The sequence below is a fragment of the Camelus bactrianus genome, chromosome 7 (assembly GCF_048773025.1).
Source record: "Camelus bactrianus isolate YW-2024 breed Bactrian camel chromosome 7, ASM4877302v1, whole genome shotgun sequence".
In the NCBI taxonomy this organism is placed as follows: Eukaryota; Metazoa; Chordata; class Mammalia; order Artiodactyla; family Camelidae; genus Camelus; species Camelus bactrianus.
Genome location: NC_133545.1, coordinates 78,359,940 through 78,385,234, shown reverse-complemented (window position 1 = coordinate 78,385,234; position 25,295 = coordinate 78,359,940). Strand labels below are relative to the sequence as shown.

The following is a 25,295-nucleotide window of genomic DNA, read 5'->3' as shown; positions in this document are numbered from 1 at the left end:
ATCTGTAAGTTTGGGAAAGGATTAAGTGTTTCCATTGGGGCAGCTGACCTCGGTCTTTGGCCAATTCATGCTTGATCATTTTTGATTATGTAAACTAAGCAATATGTTGTCACTGCTCATCCATCTTGCCCCTAGGAACACCATGTTCTATTAATCACCCCTATAGAGGATTCCTGTAGGTGAGGCCCCCTTGTCTCCTATTCCAAGCTTGCTACCCATTATAATTTTACCCATCTTGCTTTTGAGAATTAAATGCTACCCAGCCTGTGATAATCTGGCACTGTGTTCTCCACACTGATACTAAGGAGCTCAGTTTTGTAATGGTTTATCCTACCATTACCCAGTGGTGCCCAGTCATCTCAGTGATGCTGGTGGCCCCCTCACCAGTTCATTCCTCACTATCTTAATGAACGGACCAGGAACACAGTCAGTTTGATGGGTTCTCCGACCTTGTAGCTTACATCTTTAAGAGAGTGAAGGAAACAATATAGAGGAAAGGAAATAGTAAGATGTAGTCTCAGGTAAAACAAACCTTGAGTTGATCGACAGAGAAGAGCAGGAGCATAAATTGGAGACAAAGTCATCCTGCCCCTTGAGACAACAGGGCCAGCGTTTCACACCCTCCTATCAGGCAGTTATTGGCTGTGATCTACCCCGGGGGTGGGGGTGGGGGGAGTTGGGGGTGTGGGAGGGCAATTCTCCAGAGAAGGGGGGCAACTGTGAGCTGTTAGGAGCCACACACACACAGCAACCAAGTTGGTGCACGAATCAAGTAAAGGGGATCCCGGAGGGGCACCCACCATGTCTACTGCAATTTCAAGAGTACTTTTTTTCAGGTCTGCAAAACGTGGCATATAGATGAGTTCACACACATCTCTGGCTCATGCCTTATTTACTTTTCTGTCTCCAGTGCAAGATTCTAAACTGCTCTGTGGCAGGGGGACTCTGTCCTATGCATCTTTGTATTTCTAATTCAGAGGCTGGGATTAAACTGTTACTAAGTAAACATTTGTCAAATGAAGAGCAGTTTGTGGTAGATCACAGAGCAACTTGAACTCCAGGCTAAGTCATTTGGGCGTGATGCTGTTGGCAGCTGGAGAGCGTTTGAAATGCTTGTTGGCAGCAGTGTGTGATCTGCCCTGGAAGAGGGAGATCAGGGAGGGAACAGCCAAAAGACTGTTGCAGCAATCCAGGCAAAAAGTAACAAGAGGCAGAGTTCCAGTGGAGGCTGGAAGTGTGGAGAAGCAGATGCAAAAGTCATTAAGAAGAATTAGCCACAGGGTCCAGATGGCCCCAGGCTGACAGCCAGCAGTAGAGACCATCAGGGCTGCTAATCAATCAAGTGTGTGTGAGGAGTTTTGGACTTACGTGCCCCTGAGCAGATGGAGGAAGAACATTTCTCATGCTTCCGTGCAAGAAATTGCTAAAAAAAAAAAAAAAAAAAAAAAAAAAAAATCAATCCGTGTGGGTTTTCTCATTGTCATGCACAATTAGGCACAATCCGTGAAGTAGGCATGGGAATATTTTCTTTCCCTCCGCATTTTGGCCAGAACTCCACAGTTGTATTTGAGAAAAGCCAAGGTCATCAGTGTGGAATCGCTCAGTTCATTAGCACACGGGGTACTTAACGGTCTGGCCAGTGATGGTGCTTTCCAGCCCTTCTACACAGTAACATATGTTCCAAAGCTGCAGATTCAGCACGTTATTGTCCCCTGGATTCTGGACGGCATCCTGGTTGGAGTAATTTATCTGTGATTCCGATGGATCATGTACACATCAGGAAATTCATGATGTTGTTTTTTTTCCCCTGAGCTCTTCTATCCCTTCACTCTAGGCAAAGTGGTGTTCATTCCTCTCCAATTTTAGGGCTCGGTGACTTTTGGCCAGCTGCCCGTGGTTTCCGTTGTTCTCCGAGAGCCAGTTCCTGGGATGCCTGTTACGTGGACAGAGCATGGCTTGGCCAGGGTTCTCCCTGGAGCCGGCTTGAGATTTGCTGTGGGGACCATCCCCTCTCCCATGGACTTCACTGTTGCCATTCATTCACAATGAGACCCAGGTATCCTTTAACTCCGCTTCTCTGGTGGTGGTACAGAGCTGAATGGTCTACGTTCTCGAACCAAGTGTCTCCATTCCAGTCTTGCCCCGGTTCATCATAAAAGGATTTGCAAAAAGTAGAACATCTGGAGAGCATTGTAAACCAAAAGGTTTCCTCAAGATACTAAAGCAACACAGGGAGCCTGGTGCACACATGCCTTATTCCGTGGAGAAGAGCTACAGCTGGAGCTGTGTTTAGGGGCCTAGACCTAGGGAACTGGTGATGGAGTGTTTGAATAAGAATAATAAATAACTAAAGTAATGCAAATCCTGCCCTCCTAGGACTTTTTTTCCTAAACATTTAATAAACTAACATATGTGCAGAGATTCAAACTTACACAGATGCAGAAGAGGCATTTATTTACACTTGGATTTTTACCCTGAAATAAGAGAAAAGTTACAAGCCGCCTGTTCCTCTGGCCTTCTACCTTTCTACCCCTCCCCCTGCCTTTCGGGAAATACCCAAGACAGACGAGAAACCAAATTTGAAAAACACACTTAGAGCAGTGGTTCCTAACCTTTTCTTTACATAACCTTTTCTTTGATCATCTGTAACCCCACAGACCATCACCCATGAAAATACTTTATATGGCTAGGGGTGGTCTCAGAGCCCCCAGAGTCCCTTCAGGGACCACATTCTGGAAGCACTCACTGTCTGTTGTGTGACCAGAGCCGATGAACTGCCTTGAAACTCTTAATATGACATAGTTCTCAATTCCTCACTTACAGATGAAAACCCGGGGATTTCAAGGGACTTTGGCCTGGTGAGCATCACAAGAAACTCGTTTTTAAAAAAGTGTGTGTGTGTACACTTTTTTTGTGTGTATAGAGAGAGCACATCCCTGAGAGCTTTAAAAAGCTTTTTCAAATTGTAAGGCTTTCAGAGTTTAGCTAATTAGCATATGTATGCACATGCTGTCTCTATATATTTATGTACGTACAAATGTATCTAGTGATATATTAAGTAATTTATAAATTTATGTAATATAATATTTATATGATAGTATTTATGCAGTAATATGAAAGAAGTATATATCCTTTTGTGAAGGATTCCAAGTTATTACTTTTGTTCTATGAGCCAAAAACATGATGAATTAATCAACTCTGGGGGAGGTGGAGGTTAAAGATGAGACTTGTCAGGAGTGCCTACATTTTTCTAGAACCATGAGTTACAGCTCTGGCCAAAAACAGTATTCTTTCTAACTGGATCACAATTCAAACACCAGAGAGCTGGGGCCGAGAGTGAACCTCTAGGACTTCTCTCAACTCCAAAATTCTGTTTTCCGAGTGGGCTGTAGGTTGCAAATTCAGTTCCACGTGCTGTCTGTTAGGAATATGTGCACGCATCGTCTCCGTGACTTGCTCATATGTGACTCCTGTCTAGTCCGCAGCCGACTGGGCTGTCCAGATGTGGTTAACCCCGCTGGAGGGAGCGAGCACTGTCCACGCAAGACCCCACAGCCAAAGCCTCAACCTTTTGTTTTACCAGCGGCTTCCAGGTATGCCCGGGACCTGTCCTCACATGCTGAAGTTTTCTTAGAATTTTGTCATTGATCGTTTGAATCCAGGAACTAAGTGGGAGAAGAGGTGTATCAAAGGAGACGGTAACATTTTATTAAGGGTTTACTACGTGCTACACTGTGCTTTACATTCAGTGTCACATTTAATCTTCCTAATGACTCAGTGAGGTGGGTTTTGTGGTCATCAGATGAGGAGGAAATTGAGAGCGAGAACACTCAGATGACTTGCCCGAGTCATACAGCTAATTTGTAGCAGAACCAGGACTCCAGCCCAAAGAGCCTGACTCTAGATCGTTACTGCTCCCTCTCCATCCCCAGACGGCCTTGAGACGTGAGAGAATGAGATGCTTAAGAATAAGACTACAGTATTGAGCTTGAGTTATCTCAACAGCCGAGAGTCTATGAAGTAAAAAAAACAAAGCTACTAATTCTGAGGCCATTAATTTTGCATTAGAGATTTGTGGCTGAATGAAACAGAGACCCTGTTGATATGAATATGGTAGATGAGATGACGGACTTTGCTGCATCCTTTTCCCAGAGGAGCCATGACAACTGGTCAGTTTATGAGGCTTGGCTATTTGGCACGATCCTACGGAAGAGCCACAGAGAGTGTGAACTTACTGTCCAGACAACCCACCTAAGCCGGTCTAGACCCGACCTCCTCCCTGCAGTGGAACCCACTTCACAGCGCACATGGAACACATCAAATATAATAGCCACTTAGGTTCTGTATCTGTACTTTTGTCACTGAGTTTTTGTTATATTTCTCTTAATATAGAATCGTGCTGCTTCCCACAGCCATCTGTCTGGAACCAAATGTACAGTATTCCATAGACATCTCTTTCTCCCTGCCTTCAGAAGGGGAGCTCCGCGCTCCTTCACACATCCTGGTTGATTCCGTAAGTATCACAGAGCCTTGTGGGCTCTTCCTTCTAAACCGAGCTCCGTTATAATTCTGAAAGTGGAATTATACTTTGAAGTGATTCTTGAGAAATATAAATGTATGCTTCATTGTAAAATCACCTAGTCTCTATAAAAATCACTAATAACAATCGCAAACAGGACGTGCCATTTGAAGTGCTTTACATATTCTGTCATTTAGACTTCACAACCACTCTGTGAAGGAAATGTTGTCATTATTCCCATTTTACAGATGATGGAATTGAGGCATAGGGTCATGGAGCTAGTGGATGAGGAGTGAGAAATCAGAGCCAGACTGTCTGAGTCCCCCATCCCTGCCCTGGCATTACAGAAAGTGGGGGGAGAAATTCCACCAATACTTAACTCCTATCACCTTGTAATCCCCAGTTTTCTGCATACTGTGCCTTTATGTCATTGTAATCAGAGTGCCCAGGCAAGACTGTATGCAGATTTTTTTCATTTCATATTTTTCATAGTCATTTTCTTACGGTGCTTGTGTAATCTTACCATTTTTAGAAACCAGGCATAGAAAATCCTTGAGTGACTTCTTTCAGTGTTTTCTCCCACAAATTTGAGCCACAGGCATTCCTTCCAAACCTCTCACTCTGTGCACAACTTCAGGCCCAGGCTTGTCACTGAGCAGAGTTTAGACAATGATTAATTTACTTAATTTACTTATCCATTCCCCTGCCCGTGGTCATTTAAGTTGCTTCAGTTTTGCAGGCCTCTGCAGAGTTGGTCCATATATTTTAAATGTTTTAAAATATAGTCCTACTTTACTCAAGGTTTGATGGCTCTTGAAATAATGTGTCATATTAATTTCTGGAAAGTGTTCTCCAATTAATTTTCAGGATCATCAGTAATGAATGAAAGTGACCGTTACAGCCCACCTTCAGCAGAAGTGTACAGAATTATGTGGGACTTTTTTTCAAAGTAATTTTGTGGATAAAAATTAAATTGCTTTGTTAAAATTGCGTTTTTAAACATTTGTGAGAATCTTCTACTATCATGATTTAATTGGCAAACGACAGCCCTACAAAGTTTTGTTGGAACACAGTCTTGCCCATTTCTTTGTGTATTATCCACACTGCTTTCAGGCTATAAGGCACAGCTGAGTATTTGCAACAGAGACCTAATGGTCACAAAGCCAGAAATATTTACTGTCTAGCCTTTTATAGGAAGTTTGTCAACCACTGATTTAAATAGCTATATATCCATATTTTGTGTATCGTGTCTTTAAAATTCAGTTGTTAATGACTGAACGTTTTAAATTTATAGCCTAGAACTCTTAAATTTCATCATCTACTATAGAATTTAGTATGAGGCAAGTATATCTTTGATTTTATTGAAAAAGTTCAGCTATTATAACATAAGAAAAGCCATTGTTTTAAGATTATTTTACCAAAGGTAGAGTTGCCAGATTTAGGAAAGAAGGAAGAGAAAGAGGGAGGGAGGAAGGAGCGGGAAGGGGGAGGGAGGGAAGAAAAATACAGAGCACCCAGTTAAATCTGACTATCATATAGGTCCCACATGTTGCCCTGAGATATTACATGAGACATACTACAAAATTATTTGTTGTTTCTCTGAAATTCATTTAACTGAGTGATTTGTATTCTATCTGGCAGCCTTAACCAAAGATGGTCTAAATCCTGCCCCCAGAGGGCCGTGTCATACAGCGCTGAGGCTCTACTGTATCATGGTAGAAATGAAGTGGAAAACAGAAACCAACTCTTGAATGGGAAATGCAAACTCTCACGATCTCCCTGTCCATAGAATTCATATTCTCTGCTGAGGAGCTTTAAATAGAGCTGTACTCATGACCCAGCATGTGAGTTACAGAGAAAGAGACTCAAATCCAACAGGTTTAATTCAGGAAAGAAAAGCTGAAAGTTGGTAAGCCAGGCAGAGTAAAGAAAGGGAAAGGAAGGAAATAAGGACTCCCAATCATGAAGAGATGTTCGTGTTGCAATAATCATAATCAGGAAACTCAAATTTTTGAGAGCCAAGGTACTCCTCATTTTAAATCTACGTACTAAACATTTCTAAACTTTGTAAATTCCAAAGGTCATCACTGGGTGCTGTGTTCAATGCATCCAGCTGAATTATTCATTCATTACCCATTATCTGAGTGTGTGTGGGCCAGGCACGGTGCTGGTTCCTGGTGGGGGGCGGGGGAAATGAATATGATTCTTGCCCCCAAAGCATTCTCAGCCTGATACAGAAGACAGGCATGTAAAGAAAATCATTGCAATGAGCTTTGACAGACGCAGACTATAAAGGGATAATTTGAAATTAACTTAAAAATATGTCCATTTGATCAGTTTCCCAGCAATCATTCTCTTATATACAGCCATGCAAACCCTGAAACCAGAATAAAAATTAAGAGAGCAACCTGATCTTGGCCAACTGTCTGAAACCCCAGAAAAGGCCCTAGATCTGTTTTAGGTCAGATTCCCTATAAGCAGATGGGATTTATTGAGGGCACGCAGTTTATTGAGGACATGCTTGTGGGCAAAGAGGAGTGAAGGGAATAGGAGGGGACAGGGAAGGAAGCCAGCAAGAATGGAGTCTCCAGGGAGCTGTGGAGCATGAATCGCCTCACAGCGTTGGTTCCACCTGGAGTCAAAGTGGTGATCTTCTGTGTGCCCACATCATTGGCTGCAGGATCATTACCCCACCCGTGTCCCCCAGGGAGCTCCCTCACTCCTGGACACTTTGGCTGAGTCTGATTTTCTGGAGAAGGGGACAGCTGTGAGCTTTTACCAGCCAATGCCACAGCAGCTGGAGGACAGGAAAAATCTGGGTGGGGCATCTACAGTGTCCCCTAAAGCCCCTGATCCAGGATGTCCAGTAGGAGAAAGTCACTGCACATTTAATGATTACAGACTAATGCAGTATGGCTGCTCTGGGAAGATCCGCCATTGCTTGGGACGTGACCCTTTCAAAGTTCATTCTTCTCTGTAGCCAGATTAACATTTGCATCTAGAACGAAGATGCATTACTAAGAAGACCAGATGAAAACTTTGTTCAATCCTTCTGCACAAATATCTTTTGTTTTGCAAGCATAGTGAAATGGTTCTTTTTTTTTCTTTTTTCAGTCACCCTGATTACATGACATGTGTATCCATAAAAATGTTCTTTGAGTCAAAAGTAGATTACGCATTCTAGAACATAAAAATTCTTCTTTTAAACCGTGGGATGGACTACACTTGGTAAACATAAAGCCCTTAGAAGTTTCTAGGAGCGGTGAGTCATGGCATTAAAATCCTATCGCTGACAGGGACTCTTGTCCTGGGCTCCATCGGCTTGATGCCAGAAATGGCCAACTCTATTCGTCTCGGACTAAGAACTATAAACAATTAGTCCCTGATTGGCTGCCCTCACCCCTAAGCCCATCTGGCTTCCTTCTGCGTGTCCCCTCACTAGGTTCATGTCTGGAGAATGCAGAGTCATTTTAGTATCAACTTAGAGATACCACACTAGGGATGTATGTTTACTTCTTTACTGCACAAAGGTTCTGAAAGCGTTACTATAAATTAGACACTGGGATATAGGCACAGATGTAAAGAAGAGAAGCATCTTCCCTGACACTCCGGGGCTGACTTTCTAACGGGGAGATGCAGACAGTTACGCAGGAGATGATAACACGGTGTGATCAGTGCTGGGAGCCATGACAGGTCATTTGATGTGACTTGGGCATGTTGCCACAAAATTGGCCTCTGTACCCCGAGAAAATGGATTGAGACTCAGGCAGAGGTTGGGAGGATTAGAAAAGAGCAGCTTTATTGCTTTGCCAGGCAAAGGGAGACACAGCAGACTCATGCCTTAGAGGCTGTGAATCTATCTTGGAGTCGGGGTCTTGAAGTCTTATAGGAAAAAACTGGGTGGAACAGAAAAGCTGGTAACAGGGCATTTTACAGGGTGTTACATTCCTCTTAACCTCGATGATCTTCCTGTCCATTCTTTTGGGGATTATTGGCCCATCACCTCCTTCCTAGTTAAAGCTGTTGAACGTTTGTGGGTCATTTAGCATAAAAAGCAGTAAAGGAGAGAAAGCAAATTGCAAGATTTCTTAGAAACAATCCGCAAACAGTGTGATCATCAAGGAAGTTAGTTCATTTCCTCCTCCTTCAGGCAGTGGCTCTCAACGTCATCTGACCAACCTCCCCCGTATATGACAAGTATCTTGTAACACTCTTTACTATCCTGCAGTGAACTTCACAGATACTGTAGCCTACGTGCACACATAACTTCCAATTAATGTAATGTGCAAATACAAAGGAGAAATAAGAGGGAAGTAGTTTATTAAGAAATAATTTGTACTTCAATATGTACGTTCGCAGGCATGAACACACCAGCAGACGTAATGAAGTCGGGAGATGCTCCGACACGTAGACTCACTCCGTATGAGACAGCCGTGAAAGCCGGTGTGTCGTAAACGTGCTTAAAGTGTTTCTGAAACAGAGAGTCAGGCTTTTACCGCATAAATAGGGACTTCTCCTTCATGGATGTTCAATGGAAAATTCGAAAGCTGCCAGAGACAGGAGATGATTTTCCTTTTTTGTGAGAAGGTCGGACATTTCTCACTAAATGCCAGTAACGCACCTCAGCCAATTGCCATGACAGCGGAAACCACCCCTTGGAATTTCTAAAATGCCCCCTGAGGGTCGGTACCTCCCATATGGAGAAGCACTGAGCTGAGAGGTTAGGGGGTAGCAGAATAAAAGGAGGTGAAGCTTAGATGTTATCCTGAGGCAATGGGAAGCCACTGAAAGGTTTTACAGAGAGGGCTTATCTGATCAAACTGCCTTTCAAAGAATCACTATGACTCTAGGGTAGAAAACTGATGGGGGGAGAACAAGAGTGGAATATGGGACGTCTGTTTGGCTGCCGCCTGGTAATCTAGGGGGCTTAAATTAGAGAAATGACGGGGAATGAAGAGCAATAAACATATCCTACACACACTTAAGCCATCAGATTGACCAGGCTTGTGACCAGCTTGATGTGCAGGAGAAGCAGGGCGGGTGGGGTGTGTTGATGACAAAGAGGCAGGCAGGTATCAAAGAGGACCTTCAGTTTTCGACCCTGAGCAGCTTGGCAGAGGGAGGCATTATATCCTGGCAACAGGCACAGAGAGGAAAGCAGGTTTCAGGTGTACTTGGTTGGCAGCGCCTGTGGGACAACCAGTGGGCTTGTCTGTGCGGAGCTGGGGCCCACCACTGTGGTGTGGGCGGGAGACGTAGATGCAGGCAGCGTGTTCCGTAGATGGTGACCAGAGACACAGCCTTGTCTGTCAAGGTCACACAGGAAGCAGGAGGAGTGCGACAGGATGACACGTGCCGGGAGAATGAGGCTAGAGGTCTGAGGAGCGGAGATACTGAAACAGGCTGAGCTGCCACCTGCCATTGGGTCAGAGGACAGCAAAGGACTGGAGGGGGCTGAAGCAGAGGACCGCGGGGACTAATTTCAGTGTGGGCAGAGCAAAAAGACCAGGGAGGTTCATCTGTGCTACCGGGTGCACTCTCCCAACTTGACCTGCTGAATTAAGACTTCTTTTCCATGCTGTTTTTTCCACCAGTTGATCAAAATGACCAACTTGGTGTGACCAGTTTGCTCTACCAACATGCTCTCCACTGTATCATCCAAGCCATTAATAAACATTTCAAATAATATTAAATTATAACTTAGATAAAATCTTAAGAAAGCTAACCATATAGCTTTTCTTCACATAGATGCTCAACAATAGAGGCTTCCTCTTTGAAAATAAACTTAAAATGATGCATTTGTTCCCATCACAGTATGGCCTAAAGCCAGCAATTCCCAAAATGCATCTGTGACATATTACACTTACGATACGTTAGTATTATTTGGATATGGGACCCACTGGTAAAAATAAGTGTGGAAACACTGAGCTTTGAAAGTATCTTTCTTACAGGACTTCTCAGGGCTTTAAATATGTTCATCTCTACTATGCATTTAAAAGAGGTAGTAGTTTGATGTAGTTCAGCCCTGTTTATTTGTAATTGGAAAAGTCAAAACTTTTGAAAGGAGAAGTTTGTGGCACGAGTTCCACAGTAACACTACAGAGTGCACTGAGTAAGCCACGATTTCTTGATCGGCACAAGTAGCCTGGTTAAAATTCTTTCATATCTACTTCAAATTTATTAGGAAGTAAAAAATATAATAATAAAAAGATAAAGGCTTATATTCTTTTCTTTGCCATAAGTCAATGTAAGTATTTAAAAATTTTTTAAATGAATTGAACATCTTAAAATCTACAGTTGTAAGCCGTTTAAAGGATGAAATTGAGTCTCTTGTCAACTGTTGTTCTCATAGAAGTAATTTTTTTAACAACTAGAGTCTTGAACAGGAGGCAGTTATGAACATGTCTTCTTTTCTCATTATTTCAAAAGCTTGGTCTCATTCCCCAAATCAAGTCATTGGAGAATTTCTGCAGCAAGCAGGATTTAGACGAGTATCAGCTGCACAACTGTGTCGAAATCGCCTTGGCAACGGGCCCTCAGGTACTCCCTGGAGCATGTGAAAGGCTTATATAGCCAGCATGTCTGCCAGGCTGCACAACGGGGCTGTGGGTGAATGTCTGTTTAATGGGCTCTACTGAGGCACTGCTGTCTGTATAAAGGCTTTTTGGGACGTGAGTGGATTGATTCAATACATATTAGCATCTACTCCTAACATCTGATGTGAAGAACCAATTGCCAAAGATTAGATACACAGAGCAGTCTGTCCACGTGTTGGAATCATAACTTGCAGCACAGGAAGAAAGTATATGAAAGGGGAGCCTGGAGGTCACTTGGGGATGCCAGATTCCTGGAACGGTGACCCTGAAATATTTATTTGGAATCCTGGAATTTTTGAGTTGGGATGAACTCTACACAACATCTTTCATCCCTCAGCCTGCGTTTAATAAGTGAGACAGCTTGGGTCCAAAATGTTAGGTAACTCGCCCATTTCAGTAAGCGATAAAGCGGGGTTTGTCACCCTCGGCACTTCTGAAGTCTAGGGCTGGATGACACTTTGTTACTTGTGGGTGGGGGAGGCTGTCCTGTGCATTGTGGGATGTTTCGCAGCATCCTGCCCTCTACCCACCTGGGACCAGTAGCACCCTCCCCTGAGTTGTGACATCCAAAAATGTCTCCTAATGTGGACCTATGTACCCTGGAGGGAAAAATCTCCCCCAGTTGTGAATCGCTGCTGCAGAGGGACAGCTCAGATGAGGGCCAGGGCTTCCTGAGCTCCAGACAGAGGCTTTTTCCTCATAGGGCTATGGCTTCAGGGTGCCCACAATCTCACAGAAAATATGGAATAAGGGAAAATGCAAGGTGTAGTTAGTGCCAACACAGATCATCGGGAATTGAAGAAATAATAGTATCAATAGTAATTACACTGGAACAATTAATCATTGAAGCAATTTATTAATTTAGATATAATTGAGTTAATACAAACATATTTTAATATAAATATTAATATCAATATAAAGTTAATTTCATTAACTTTTTAAGTTGTGTTTATTGCTAAGTTATGTTTTTTAAGTAATATTGACTGAGCACTTACTACATGCCCAGCACTGTTCTAAGTACCTCACAGGCATTATTGTCTTTAATCCTTATAATCCCAGGAGGTAGACTGTAAACTACCCCCTACGTAACAGATGAGGGAGTTGAGGATGAGAGAGGCACCAAATGAGAAAGGCAAGCTAAAGCTACTAACAAGGTGCTCCTTGGCTTCTAACTTCTTTTGTTGTCTGCAGCCTGCAAGTGTCACTCGCAGGGCTCGGTGGGGCCCAACTGCAGCCGACTTGGAGGCCAGTGCCAGTGCAAGTCTGGTGTGACTGGGCGCTGCTGTGACACGTGCTCAACAGGAAGCTACGGTCTGGGGCATCATGGCTGTCACCATACGTAGCAGGACAGCAAGAAACGGGGGGAGCACGTGTGCTCTCGATCTTGGAGTTTTGAAGGCAGGAAAATCAATGTGGGGAGTTTTCTAGGGAAGGGATTGGGAATTTGACGACATGATTCTGCCTGTTTGTGAAGAGAAAATGTACTGAACATCTTTCTGCCGTATTCATCCTTCCATTCAGTGGGCGCTGACTGTGTATAGAGCTCTCTTAGGAACCATGAGTGATGACAGAAAGTGGTCCATGTTTCTGGGAGTTTGCAGTCTGTATCAAATAGATGGTAGTCCAGGTAGGAGGTAGGAACTCCAGGGAGCTGGCTGTGCAAAGGCAGCTTTATCATCTGGTGCATAAGCCTGGTGTTTGGAAAGGCTGAAACAGTGAGATTGGGAAGTTGAGAAAGGGGATGACACTGTCACCAGCGTGTTACCCTTCCTGGTGCTGGAGTCGCAGATAAGCTGGGAACTCATTTCATAAGTCGCCCACTGATAAGGGCTTAGATGGGGCTTCATCCTTAGCTGGTAACTTAGTTCTTAGGGCTGTCATGTTGAGGGTACAGAGTTCTCTGTTCACAGTGTAAACCAGTAATGAGAATACTGCTCCCCACAGAAATTAGCCTTAGGAACCATGAAAAATTCCAGGTAGGTTAATTCTCCTTTCAGTAGGGGAACATATCTTTTCAGTTATGATTCAGAGATGGCACACCTTCTGGTCGTTGCCTGGGCGTGATGCCTACCTAGCAAATAGTGCTTTGGTCCATCATTGCTTTGTTTTTTTCTTTTCTTTTCTTAAAAAAAAAAAAATGAAGTGCTGTTACACAAAGGGTTATACACAAATGAGCAAACATTTCATCCACCTACCACCCTGTCAAACAAGCAAGCATCACATTTTTGTATAGGGAAGTTTGGCTCAAAGAATTCAGTGATTCACCAGGAAAGGATTCAGTCTCCTACAGGGAAAAGAAAAATCCAACCATCTTGAGAAAGGTTCTTACACTTCTTATAATATTAAAGTTTGACTCCTAAGATACAAAGAAGTTCACGTCATTAACACTGTGTTACTTGTTCAGGTGCTCTGTATAAACAACGTTTATGAGACTCGGTTGAAATGGGCAGAGGATAGAATGTTTGAATAGACATTTTTTCCCAAGAAGACATACAGATGGCCAATACCTTCGTGAAAAGATAATATCACTAGTCATCAGGGAAATACAGATCAAAACCACAATGAGATACCACCTTACATCTGTTAGAATGGCTGTTATCGAAAAGACAAGAAATGAGAAGTGTGAGCAAGAATGTGGAGAAAAGGGAGCTCGTGCACTGTTGACGGGAATGTAAATTGGTGCAACTGCTGTGGAAAACAGTATGATGGTTCCTCCAAAAGAAGAAGAAAACTATATGATCCAGAAATTTTACTTCTGGGTATTTATCCAAAGAAAATAAAAACGCTAACTCAAAAAGATATCTTCACCCTCATGTTCATTGCAGCATCATTTACAATAGCCAAAATATGGAAACAAGCAAAGTTTCTACCAATAGATGAATAGGTAAAGAAAATGTGGTATATCCTCAGTGGAATATGGTTAAGCCATAAAAAAGAAGGAAATCTTGCCATTTGTCACAACGTGGATAGACCCTGAGGGTATTATGCTAAGTGAGTAAGTCAGACAGAGAAATACAAATGCTGTATGATTTCACTTATATGAGGAATCTAAAACAAACAACAAAAACAAGCTCAGAGGTAGATTGGTGGTTGCCAGAGGTGAGGGGTGGGCAAAATGAGTGAATGGGGTCAAAAGGTACACGTTTCCAGCTATAAAATAAGTCCTGGGGATGTAATGTACAACCTGGCAATTATAGCTAATAATATTGTATTGCGTATTTGAAAGTTGCTAAGAGAATAGGTCTTCAAAGTTCTCATCATAAGAAAAAAATTGTAACTGTGTGGTGATGGATGTTAACTAGACTTACGATGGTGATCATTTGCATTATATACAAATATTGAATCATTATGTAGTACACTTGAAACTAATATAATGTCATATGTCAGTTATACCTGAATTAAAAAAGACCTAATTGCTCACAACGCATTGTTGATTGAATCAGTGGGGTTTTATTGAGGTATAGTTCCTTTACAATGTTGTGTTAATTTCTGGTGTACAGCATAGTGATTCAGTTTTATATATATATTCCTTTTCATTTAGGCTATTGCAAGGCTTAAGTATAGTTCCCTGTGCTGTATAGTAGGACCTTGCTGTTTCAATGAATTCTTATTGAACAAATATTTACCTGGTTCTCAGTATATGCCAGGCTCTCTTCTAAGCACTGTACAGACTCACCTTGACTAGGTTGACACAGTACATTAGAGACTGTGAGGTCAATACTGTAATGCTTTCACCAGGGCACCATTGGCCCCTCTCCCCCAACAGGCTTCTCTGCTTTATCTAGCATGTCACTGCCACCCTCAAGGCTCAAAGAGCACCACCTGTGACCAAGTAACAGGACAGTGTCCCTGCCACGGAGAGGCAGCCAGCTGCCGTTGTGATGGGCTATTTTGGGTTTCCCAACTGCCGCCCCTGCCTTTGTAACGGGTTCGCCAAACTCTGTGATCCAGAGACAGGGTCATGCTTCGATTGTGGAGGTTTTATGACTGGGAGAAACTGTGAAAAGTATGGAATTCATATGTACTTATTTATTTTTTCCTTTTGTTCTGATTTCACTACGTTCTCTGAATGACCACTGAGTAGAGCATCAATAGTATTTAAGAGGGGAGGGTATAGCTCAAGTGGTAGAGCACATGCTTAGCGTGCATGAGGTCCTGGGTTCAATCCCCAGTACCTCCTCTAAAAATAAATAAATGTAATTAACCCCACCCCCCCAAAAAACAGTATTTAAGTGTAGAATGGTGACTGGGTCAGGGAGATAAAGCATCATTTCATCATCCATCAAAATCTTGTTATGAGCCAGACAGTGTCTGACTAAATCAGTAACAGGCATTCTCGTGGCACCTTGCTTTTTATATTCCTAAAACGTGACCTGTAAATTGGGTGCTATTAGACTGAGTTTAGTGACTAAGCTGTGGGACTTTCAATTTGAAGCAAACAAACAAAAAACCCCTTTTACAGAGCAAACGAGCATCTTCTAAAATACTGAGCTTTGAGAGTTGCACTGTCCTAAAAAGCATAGCAAATCCACATTGGGTAACATGAGCCCTTCCCCAGAACGTTTTAGTAAAAAGAAATTACCTTGACAGATGCATCGATGGTTACTATGGGAATCCTTCTTCTGGACAGTCCTGCCATCCTTGCCAGTGTCCAGATGTTCCCTCAAGCCATCAGTATTTTGCCGACTTCTGTTATCAGAATCCTTGGAGTTCAGAAGTCATCTGCAGTTGTCTTCAAGGTTATGCAGGTACGTGGTATATAGTTCAGGATGGTTTTTTTCTTCTGTCCCACCCTGCTATCTACAAAATGATCACATGTTCATAATTTATCTGCCTTGGACAAATGAGTGGTACAGGCTGTAAGTTAATGGTAAGAAGACACAATTTAGTAAATTGCTGCTTTGCTGAACAAAGAACTTGAATGATTCAAAACCAGTGACCATTAAAAACTGATTCCACTGAGCTAAAATTGTTTTTAAATACTATTCTGGAAAACTGACCAAAGGACTTCAAATCAAATGAATTTCTTGAAAATAAAATCATGACATATTAAGATGTATATGTGATTAAGTTTATATATAAGACATATAACATAAGCAATTGAAAAGTAAAAAAATTTAATCAGTCAAATGCTTTCTTTATATCATTCCAAGCCATCAATTTGACTGATATTTCACAGATATAACTAATTTTTTCAGATGTCTTGAAGCACTGATTTGGGCATTGTGCAGAAAGATACTGCATAGATTATTTCAATATTTGTGTCTGCCCCTGAATCAAAAATTTTATTTTGAAGAGTTTAAGCATGAAGTTAAGTATATGATGCAAACAAGGGGGAAAATGATGAAGTCGACTTGATTTAATTGTGCAAGAAAATATGGTATTATTAATTTCTTCAGTGGTAATTACCATCAGGATAATAAATTATGCGGCTGATTTTTCCCCCTTATTTGTTACCTGTAAGGTTACACAGCTCTCTAGTTAATCCTTACAGCCTCTTCTCCATGTTCACCTTGGCTTGGTTGGTCAGTTCTTAAGACCTGAGACCATAGTGGGGCTATGAGACTGTTCCTTAATGGGATGAACCGAAACATGGAGTGTGGACCCACAGTTTGGGTGTCTAAACAATGGCGGTTTCTTTGTGGTTAAAAGAGTGTAAGAGAGATGGGATGGCTTCTCCAGATGGCGCTTAATATAAACACACTCAAGGGCTCACACACAGAGACAACTCAGCCCTCATCACTTCCAGGCACATTATCTCACCGCGGCTGTTTCATCTGTAGGACTGGATGAGGGGTGGGGTTCCCAAGGGAGAACACGGGCTGAGATGGGCTTTGGGCCCTGGGGCTAGAGTGACGCTGGTTATAGGGGGACCCGGGAACCTCGGCCCCCAGCTCTGCTGTTTTTTAAGACTAGAATCCATTCTTCATCTAGGACTTTTTAGTTCCAAATTATCTTTTTATTTTCTGAATGAGTAATAAATTAAAATGAATGTTTTGTTATTTTAATTTAGGTCACTTTTCCTGATTCATCCCAAATATGTGACTTACCATCCCTGGAGGAGCCCAAGTATCCTCAATTTACATCAGTTCCTGTGCTCCTCCCCCAGCACGTGTGCACAAGCGTGCACATACACACCCCTCATCTCACTCCCTTGCCTCTTCCCTTCTGTCAGGTATGCAGTGTGGTGAATGCTCTGCTGCTTTCTATGGAAATCCGAGAGTTTCCGGAGCACCCTGCCGGCCGTGTGCGTGCAACAATAGCATCAACATGAGCGACCCAGGATCGTGCAGCCCCATCACAGGGGAGTACCTGAAGTGTCTGCGCAACACCCAGGGCCCAGCTGCCGGCTCTGCAGACCAGGTCACTTTGGATCGGCCCTCAATCAGACCTGCAGAAGTAAGTCCGCGAGACTCCCAGGGAAATGGGGCCGCTCTCCCATACTCATTTCAGTTAGGCCAGTAGCACCCGTGCCCCCAGGGTGATGGGCTGATGCACTGAACTCAGCAGCGGAAATGGGTGCAGGCCCGGAGGGACTTCAGATGTAGCTACCGTTTACTCACTGGTGCTATGAGTCCGCCTTTTGTGACCGTTGCCTTTAGCACATGCCTTACTGGATTCAGAGTGTTGTGTCTCAGAGTGTGGACCAAAATCGCCCTGGGATAAGGGTGGGGTATCAATAGGCAGATTCTTGGGCGGTGCCTCAGACCCACTGAATGGACTCTCTGGGGGCGGGGCCCAGGAATCTGCATTGTAACCAGCTCATCAAGTGACTTTAATGTATAAATAAGAGCATTGCTGTGGACAAGGACAAGGGTTTAAGTCCATGGTGAAGAAAGAGGAGAAATCAACTGCTCATTTTTAGGGGACATTTTACCTATTTCAGTTCACCAGGTCAATTTAGTAGCCAGACCATCGTTACATAAACAGAACTTTGGTGAATGGCATGAGGGGACAGTGAGACTTTGGGTCACTCTGATTGATTATGAGCTCTTGGGACGTAGTAGCAGGCAAAACCATGGGAAATTGCAGTTTGGAAAGATCAAAAACAATTGGATGGGTTGAACCTACTTGGATTCTTTGGTAAATTCTGTTCTATGTAAGGTGTTTCTTCATTGAGCCTTTTAAAGAAACGACACCTCCAAGCGTATAAAGCTGTTTGTGTGGGTTGTTGAGTGCAATGTTATCGTGGATTCACCTCCAACGATGGCTCTGTGATCCCCGGATGCGCCTGTCATCCTTCCGGTGTGAGTCCCGCTGAGTGTCCCCCTGATCGGGGAGCTTGCCTCTGTGACCCTGACACTGGCACGTGCCCTTGTCTGCCCAACGTCACAGGCCGGGCCTGTGACCATTGTACCGACAGATACTGGAATCTGGTCCCCGGCAGAGGATGCCAGCCGTGCGACTGTGACCCCCGGACCTCTCGCAGTAGCCGCTGTGACCAGGCAAGAGACATCAAATATCCTATTGTGCTCAGAGTGAGACAGGGTGGGGGACAGGGTTTCTAAATATGTAAAGAACATTTTCTTTACTGTTGTTAATTAGTGTTTTTAGACAGGACTGGCCTTACAGGGGAATCAAGTCTACCTTTATCAAGGAGTGAAGAGCACCCCCCAAAAAGAGAATAAGGGTTTCAGAATTAAGCTTTGTCTACTTGAGTTTTCTCCAGGCTTCTCTGTGACTGGGAGAGTCAGAATTCACACACCGTGAAAGACAACCTTCTCTTTCACTGTTTCATACATAGAAGCACAGAGAAGCCCCAGGAAATCCATTATTAATCGATGATTATTAATCAGAATGAAAATTACAGGTACCTTCAAAATCCGTAATTCCAGGGGTTTTTTGTTTGTTTTTATTGAAGTACAGTCAGTTTCAGTGTGTCAGTTTCTGGTGTACAGCACAATGTCCCCGTTATGTGTATATATATACATATATTTGTTTTCATATTCTTTTTCATTAAAGGTTATTACAAGATATTGAATATAGTTCCCTGCACTTACAGAAGAAACTTGGTTTTTTAAAATCTATTTATGTATATATTGTGGCTAACATTTGCAAATCTTGAACTCTCGATTTATCCCTTCCCACCCCCTTTCCTGGGACCATAAGATTGTTCCCTATGTTTGCAAGTTTGTTTACATTTTGTAGATGAGTTCATAGTGTCCTTTTTTTTCCTTTTGTTAGAATTGAGCTGTCATTCCCTATGGTTCACCAACTGCTTTACATATGGTTGAATAAGATGTCCACTTATTTTATTTATCTTACGTATTTTATAGCTGCCAGACCACCCACAATTATTTCTAAAGAATGCAGGCTAGTGTACTAGGAGCAAATCTGTATTGTTTAATGTAACATTAATGCTGTTTAACTGCACAAGTGTTTTTTTTTTTTAGTCAATAAAAGAACTTGCACACAGATTTTTTTAAAGAATATAACATTCATGGAGAAAACAACTAATGCCCTGATTAGGTTTTTTTGGCTTAATAAATATATTCTTTGAAACACTTTTCACATTAATAGAGATGTAGGCAGAAGGGTAAAACAAGGGCAAGAAATTTTAGAGTTAAATCCACAATTTAGGGATTGGGGTTTAATTGGAATCCCAACTAATAAGTGTGACTCAGCTTCAATTTCAGCGCTGCTCTTCAACTTAGTCAAAGGTCAAATTTTGTACAGGGAGACTTTTGAAGGTCGTTCTTGTATATTGAATGTGTTTTCCCTTCTCTTTCTCTCCAGTCCTCCCCCAGCCAATCCATGCCCACACAAATGCACACCATGACCTATTCTTCCTTTATATGTATGTTTTTGTCTCTCTCTCTCTCTTTTCCATTCTCATTCCCTAGGTGATCTCATCTAATCTTATGGCTTTAAGCATCCTAGTATAGACTCAAGAATCTCAAATTTTTAACTCTAGCTTGGATCTATCTTTTGAACATCAGACTCTTTTGGTTTGGTTTGGTTTGGTTTTCTTGGGGGGGGGTAGGTAATTAGATTTATTTGTTTACTTATTTATTTTAATGGAGGTACTGGGGATTGAACCCAGGACCTCATGCATACTAGGCATGCATCCTACCACTGAGCTATACCCTCCCCTGTATATTTTTATATTAGAATAGACTTAGATTTACAGAATAGTTGTGAAGATAGTCAGAGAAGATGTACTCCACACCCAGTTTCCTCTGTTATTGACATGTTAGTATGGTACATTTGTCAAAATTAATGAACTAATGTTGATACATCATCATTAATTAGTGTCCATAATTTATTCAGATTTCCTTCTCTTTTTTTCCTTTTACCTAATGTCCTTTTTCTGTTCCAAGACCTCACCCAGAACCCATTCCATTTAGTCGTCATGTCTCCTTAAGTTCCTCTTGGTTGTTTGTGACAGTTTCTTAGACTTTCCCTATTTTTGATGGCCTTAACATTTTTGTGGAGTATTTTGTAAAATGTCCCTCGATTCAAATCTATCTGATGTTTTTCTCATAATGAGACTTGGACTGTGGGTTTTGAGAAGAACCACAGAGGTAAAGTGTTCTCAGCACCTTCTATCGAGGGTGCATAGTATTCATATGACTTATCCCTGGTGACATGAATTTGATCAGCTGGCTGCAGCAGTGTTTGTCAGGTTTCTCTGCTGTAAAGTGGCTCTTTTTCCTCCTTTCCATCCATCCTCCTTGGAAGGAAGTCACTAGGCACGGTCCGCACTTAAGCAGTAGGGGGTTCTGCTCTCACTCCTTGCGGGTGGAGCATCTCCGTAATTATTTAGAACTCTTCTGCACTGGGGCTTTGTTTGTTGTGCCCCATTTCTTCGTTTTCAGTCATTTTTTAATCAGTATGGACTCATAGATATGTAGAGTATACTTTGAGTTATAATCTAATACTACTTAATTTTGTCGTTCAAGTTGTTCCAGCTTGGTCATTGGCAGGCCTTTCACTTGGCTTCTATATGCCTTTAACATACCCCAGTATTGGGTTTTTTTTTTGTTTTTTTTTTTTCAGTTCGTCCTTAGTTTCTGCACTACAAGATGCTGTGACCTCATCTTGTGTATTTCCTGCCCCTGTCCTAGAATCAGCCATTTCTTTAAGGAGCACTGGTTCCTTTTATTGGAGATGGCATTAGAAACCAAAATCTGGGCACTGGATGACCATGCCTATTTTATATGCTCCTCTCCCCTACTCACACCAACCATGGAACAAATTGGTAGATCTCCACACAATTACTTGGCTTCCTAAATCATGAGGAACTCCTAATGCTCACGATACCATGGTCTGACATGCTCCTTAGACCCTCCTTAGACCCTGAATATAGCGACATTCAAAGAGACCTCACTTCAGTCACGGAGGCTAAGGGAGGTCTTCGAAGCTAAAAATCAGATGGCATTGGTGTAACCAAAGAGCCCCGTATGATAAGGGTATTCTGGGTTGTCTTGTTCATAGGGGACTCCTTGGGGAAGTTTGCTCTTTACAATCAGGAAACACTTTCAATGGAGTATAGAAGAGACATGTGGACAGATTTCCAGCTGTTTAAACAGCTACTGATAGAAGTCTCTGGCGTCAGCCAGTAGGCCGTCCCCAGTGCATTGTTACAGAGAGATCCAAATGTGCCGTCCAGTATTTTCATCAACAGTTTTGATGGAGCTGGAGAAACATGCTTATCAAATTTGTAGATATTACAAAATTGTAAGCTAATGTGATCAAGACAGAACAAGAGACAAGATTTTTTAACAGGCTGTCATGTTGGCTGAAAACAAGAAGACATGTTAACAGGATAAAAGTGAAGTTTTGCAATTGGGTTTTTAAAATTCATTGCACAAATACAAGGTGGGAGTAATAACTTGGCATCAGCTCATGTGAAAAACATGTGGGGATTTGCATTGCTTCAAGTGAGCCAGTGGAGTCGCTGGGCTACCAAAGAGGCAATACCCGTTCAAGCCTGTTCAAGCTGGACTGGTGGGAGTGCCATGCCCAGCTTCAGGGTGGTCATTGTCCCGTGTCCTCTCTACTGGCCAGATGGCTCCAGGAGCATCATTGTCATTTCTGAGTACCACATTTTCAACATCATATTGACAAACCTATATGTCTCCAAAGGGAGAGCACCCCAGCATATTGGCTAGAACTATGCTGTTTTGTGCTGAAGTCTTGAAAAGAATTATTGGTGGTTGGCCCAAAGAAAAGAAGCAAATGTAAGTTGAGAATGGCCACCACTGGTTGGCAGAAGGACTATAAGAGGGAAGTGGGAGGCTGCCTATTTTGTGCAGTTTCCATAGGACAGGACTCAGAACAATGGGAACAAGTTACCAGGAGCAGATTCTGCATCAACATAGGGAAGCATTGCCCAACAATCAAAGACAATATGGCGACACGATAGCTCTGAGGGGCAGTAAGTTCCCATAACTCCCTATGTTTGAGCAGAAGCCAGTGGTTACTCCAAAGATGGGTCAAAGCTTGGTAGATCCAGCTACTTTATGAACCCAGGAGTTGCAGCTGGTTAAGCAGATTTGGTCAGGTTAACCTAGGACCGCAACAGTAGTGATTTGCTTCCATATTTTTCTTCCGTTAATTTTCCAACTGCCTTTGTTTTCAGAAAAGCCAGTCAAACATCCAGTTGAGGGGGAGATGCAGGAAAGTTCAGCCCTCAAAGAACACAGTTGAATCACTGTCATTAAATGATTAAGCTTCAATTATGAAAAATGTTCTGTGGAGCAAAACACAAGGCCAGTTAGGAAAAACTCCAGTTTACATTCCATAATAAGAACATGATTTGCCAAATGAATTGATGAATTTCAAGTCTGGGTCTTTGGTCTGTCTCTGTTATGGAAGAACTCCCAGAACTGTAGAGGAAAAGAATGTGGCCCATTTCCCGTTATGTGTTTTGTTTTCATTTACATCTGTGTATGTTTCCCAGTTTGGGGCCACCTGTCCCTGAACAGCTGGAAGCAGGCGGTATATTCTGGACCCCTCAGCTAAAACACATTCACTCCTGATCTTTGGCATTGTCGGGGGTGGTTGCTGGCCGTGGGAATCCTCCTTCCTCTGACTTTGTGCAGCTGTATGTTCTAAATCACTGCAGGGAAGACTGTTTTGTATTAAAATGCGGTTTTTTTTTAAGAGCATAAAGCTTGTCAATTTCTCACCCATGACTGTTCTCACAGTTTACAGGCCAGTGTCCGTGTAGATTAGGCTATGCTGGGAAACGCTGCAGTGAGTGCATGGAAAATTATTGCGATGATCCCCTGGGGCAATGCATTTTTAAGTACCGGTAATTCTAAAAAATGTGAGTACGGTCAACCTGGTCCCACCCCCGGCTTGCTGTGAACCACCTGAATTTTACATTCCTTTATTTGATAGAAAATTCACAAACTTTAATCCTACTTTTGAAAATCATATTTTTTTAGCCCTAGAGAAAGATTTTTGTTCTGCTATATTAAAACTTTACGCTATATTAAATGCTAGCCTATATTAAAATTCCTCAAAGTCATTAAAATGGAACAGACCTCTGAGAGCATAACTTGTAGCCAATTTTCTGCTATTTGGAAGCATGTTGAAAAAAACTGCTACTCTGGATTAAGGTACAGGCTAGGAGGTGGATCAGAGGCAACCAGCGGTGGGTATGTTTCCTCAACGTGACTCTCAAAACTCTGGGTCTATTACATATTCATTTATTCATTTGTTTAAAAATATTCACAGAGTGTCTTACTGGGTACTCTAGGTAGTGAACAGATAAGGCAAGGCCCCCAAACTCATGGATTTGTGTTCTAGTGTCTTTCATTCCATGTCTTATCACTAATTATAGGATTTGGAGCAGGGCTGCCCAATAGAACTTTCTGCAGGGATGCAAGCATTCTATACCTACGCTGTCCAGTTCAGGGACCACCAGCCATATACAGCTATTGAGCACGTGCAATGTGGCTAGTGCAAATGAAGAAAGCAAGTATTTAATTCCTTTAAATTTAAACCTGTGGTTTGTAGCTACCATATTGGACAGTGCAGATTTAGAATCTGGGTTGGTTCCAGGAGAAAGGGATTTTTGAATCTCTATTTAAAATTAGATTCCAAAAGAAGTCAATCCAAAGAAATACCGGACATGATGGACTGCTCGTCGTAATCACCTCCACATAGCCACACACAGTGCCTCTTTCCTCCTCTCCTTTCCTTTATAAACGTGCTTTTGTGGCTTAAAAAAAAATGCCTTTGGTTTTTTTCCTCACTCAGATACTCAGTTTTCCAAGTGGAACTGCTACTTTAAAAACCAGGAAGGAATTTGGCTCTTGGAAAATCTGTCTTAGAGAATGTCCATCCCTTTGTCCCTCTGATATTTCAATAATCTTATTTTCCAAAAATGCTCTCATGTCTTATAGAGAAAATGGTCAACTCAGGCCACAGACCCCACTACTGTGCCTCGGGGGGAAGCAGTGCATAAGGGGGAGCCTTCGCCTCCAGCTGGTGATGTGCACGGGCTGCCCCCAGGGCTTCCTGCTGAGACCTCTGGACCACAACGAATGTACCAGACAGATGGTGTCTATTTGAAGAGCCCAGTGTGTTCATCAGTTTTTATTTGTATTTGGCATTATTTTCACTCAAGCTGCCAAATGCATTTTTAAATCACTTGCTCCTTGCAGTGAGGCCAGTGACATAGGCTAGTGATTCCCTGATGTTTTGGAAATTACAGTAACTTCAATAGCTTTCCCCATGCTCCATCCTTGGACTTAATCAAAAACCTACTCAGGTAAAGTGCATTTAGCTTCAGGGTTTGTTTGTTTGTTTGTTTTTTGTAATGAGAACAAAATTTAATTTTCCTCCTCTCTGAAAAGACTTTTTAGAGCAATTTTAGTTCACAGCAATATTGAGAGGAACTTACAGAGATTTCCTGTGTACCCCCTGACCCCACAGGTGCAGAGCCTCCTCCATTATCACCATCCCTACAAGAGTGGTACCCTTGTTACAATGGATGAACCTACACTGACACATCATAATCATCAAAGTTCATAGTTTATATCATGGTTCACTAATGGTGTCGTCCACTCCATGAGTCTGGACAAATGTGTAATATGTATCCACCATTGTCGTATTGGTATGGAATTGTTTCACTGCCCTAAAATTCCTTTGCACTCTGCCTGTTCATCTCTACCCCTCCACAACCCCCCAACTACTCTTTTTACTGTCTCCATAGTTTTGCCTTT

General features: G+C 42.4%; 1 protein-coding gene and 1 non-coding gene across 2 annotated transcripts in view; one reads left to right on the top strand and one right to left on the bottom strand.

The window, feature by feature from the left end:
- Window positions 1–25,295, top strand: part of LAMB4 (laminin subunit beta 4) — a 90,185-nt gene that overhangs the window by 38,289 nt on the left and 26,601 nt on the right. Inside the window, 15 exon segments of the mRNA XM_010947430.3 lie at window positions 1,867–2,037; window positions 2,039–2,056; window positions 3,479–3,500; window positions 3,503–3,593; window positions 4,393–4,513; window positions 10,949–11,086; window positions 11,089–11,128; window positions 12,307–12,450; window positions 14,901–14,997; window positions 14,999–15,121; window positions 15,706–15,863; window positions 17,291–17,452; window positions 17,455–17,514; window positions 18,340–18,560; window positions 23,268–23,360. Of these exon segments, the coding sequence (XP_010945732.2) occupies window positions 1,867–2,037; window positions 2,039–2,056; window positions 3,479–3,500; window positions 3,503–3,593; window positions 4,393–4,513; window positions 10,949–11,086; window positions 11,089–11,128; window positions 12,307–12,450; window positions 14,901–14,997; window positions 14,999–15,121; window positions 15,706–15,863; window positions 17,291–17,452; window positions 17,455–17,514; window positions 18,340–18,560; window positions 23,268–23,360 (1,659 nt within the window).
- On the bottom strand, window positions 20,134–20,206 carry TRNAT-AGU (transfer RNA threonine (anticodon AGU)). The gene has a single exon. It is a non-coding gene; the product is annotated as a tRNA-Thr (tRNA).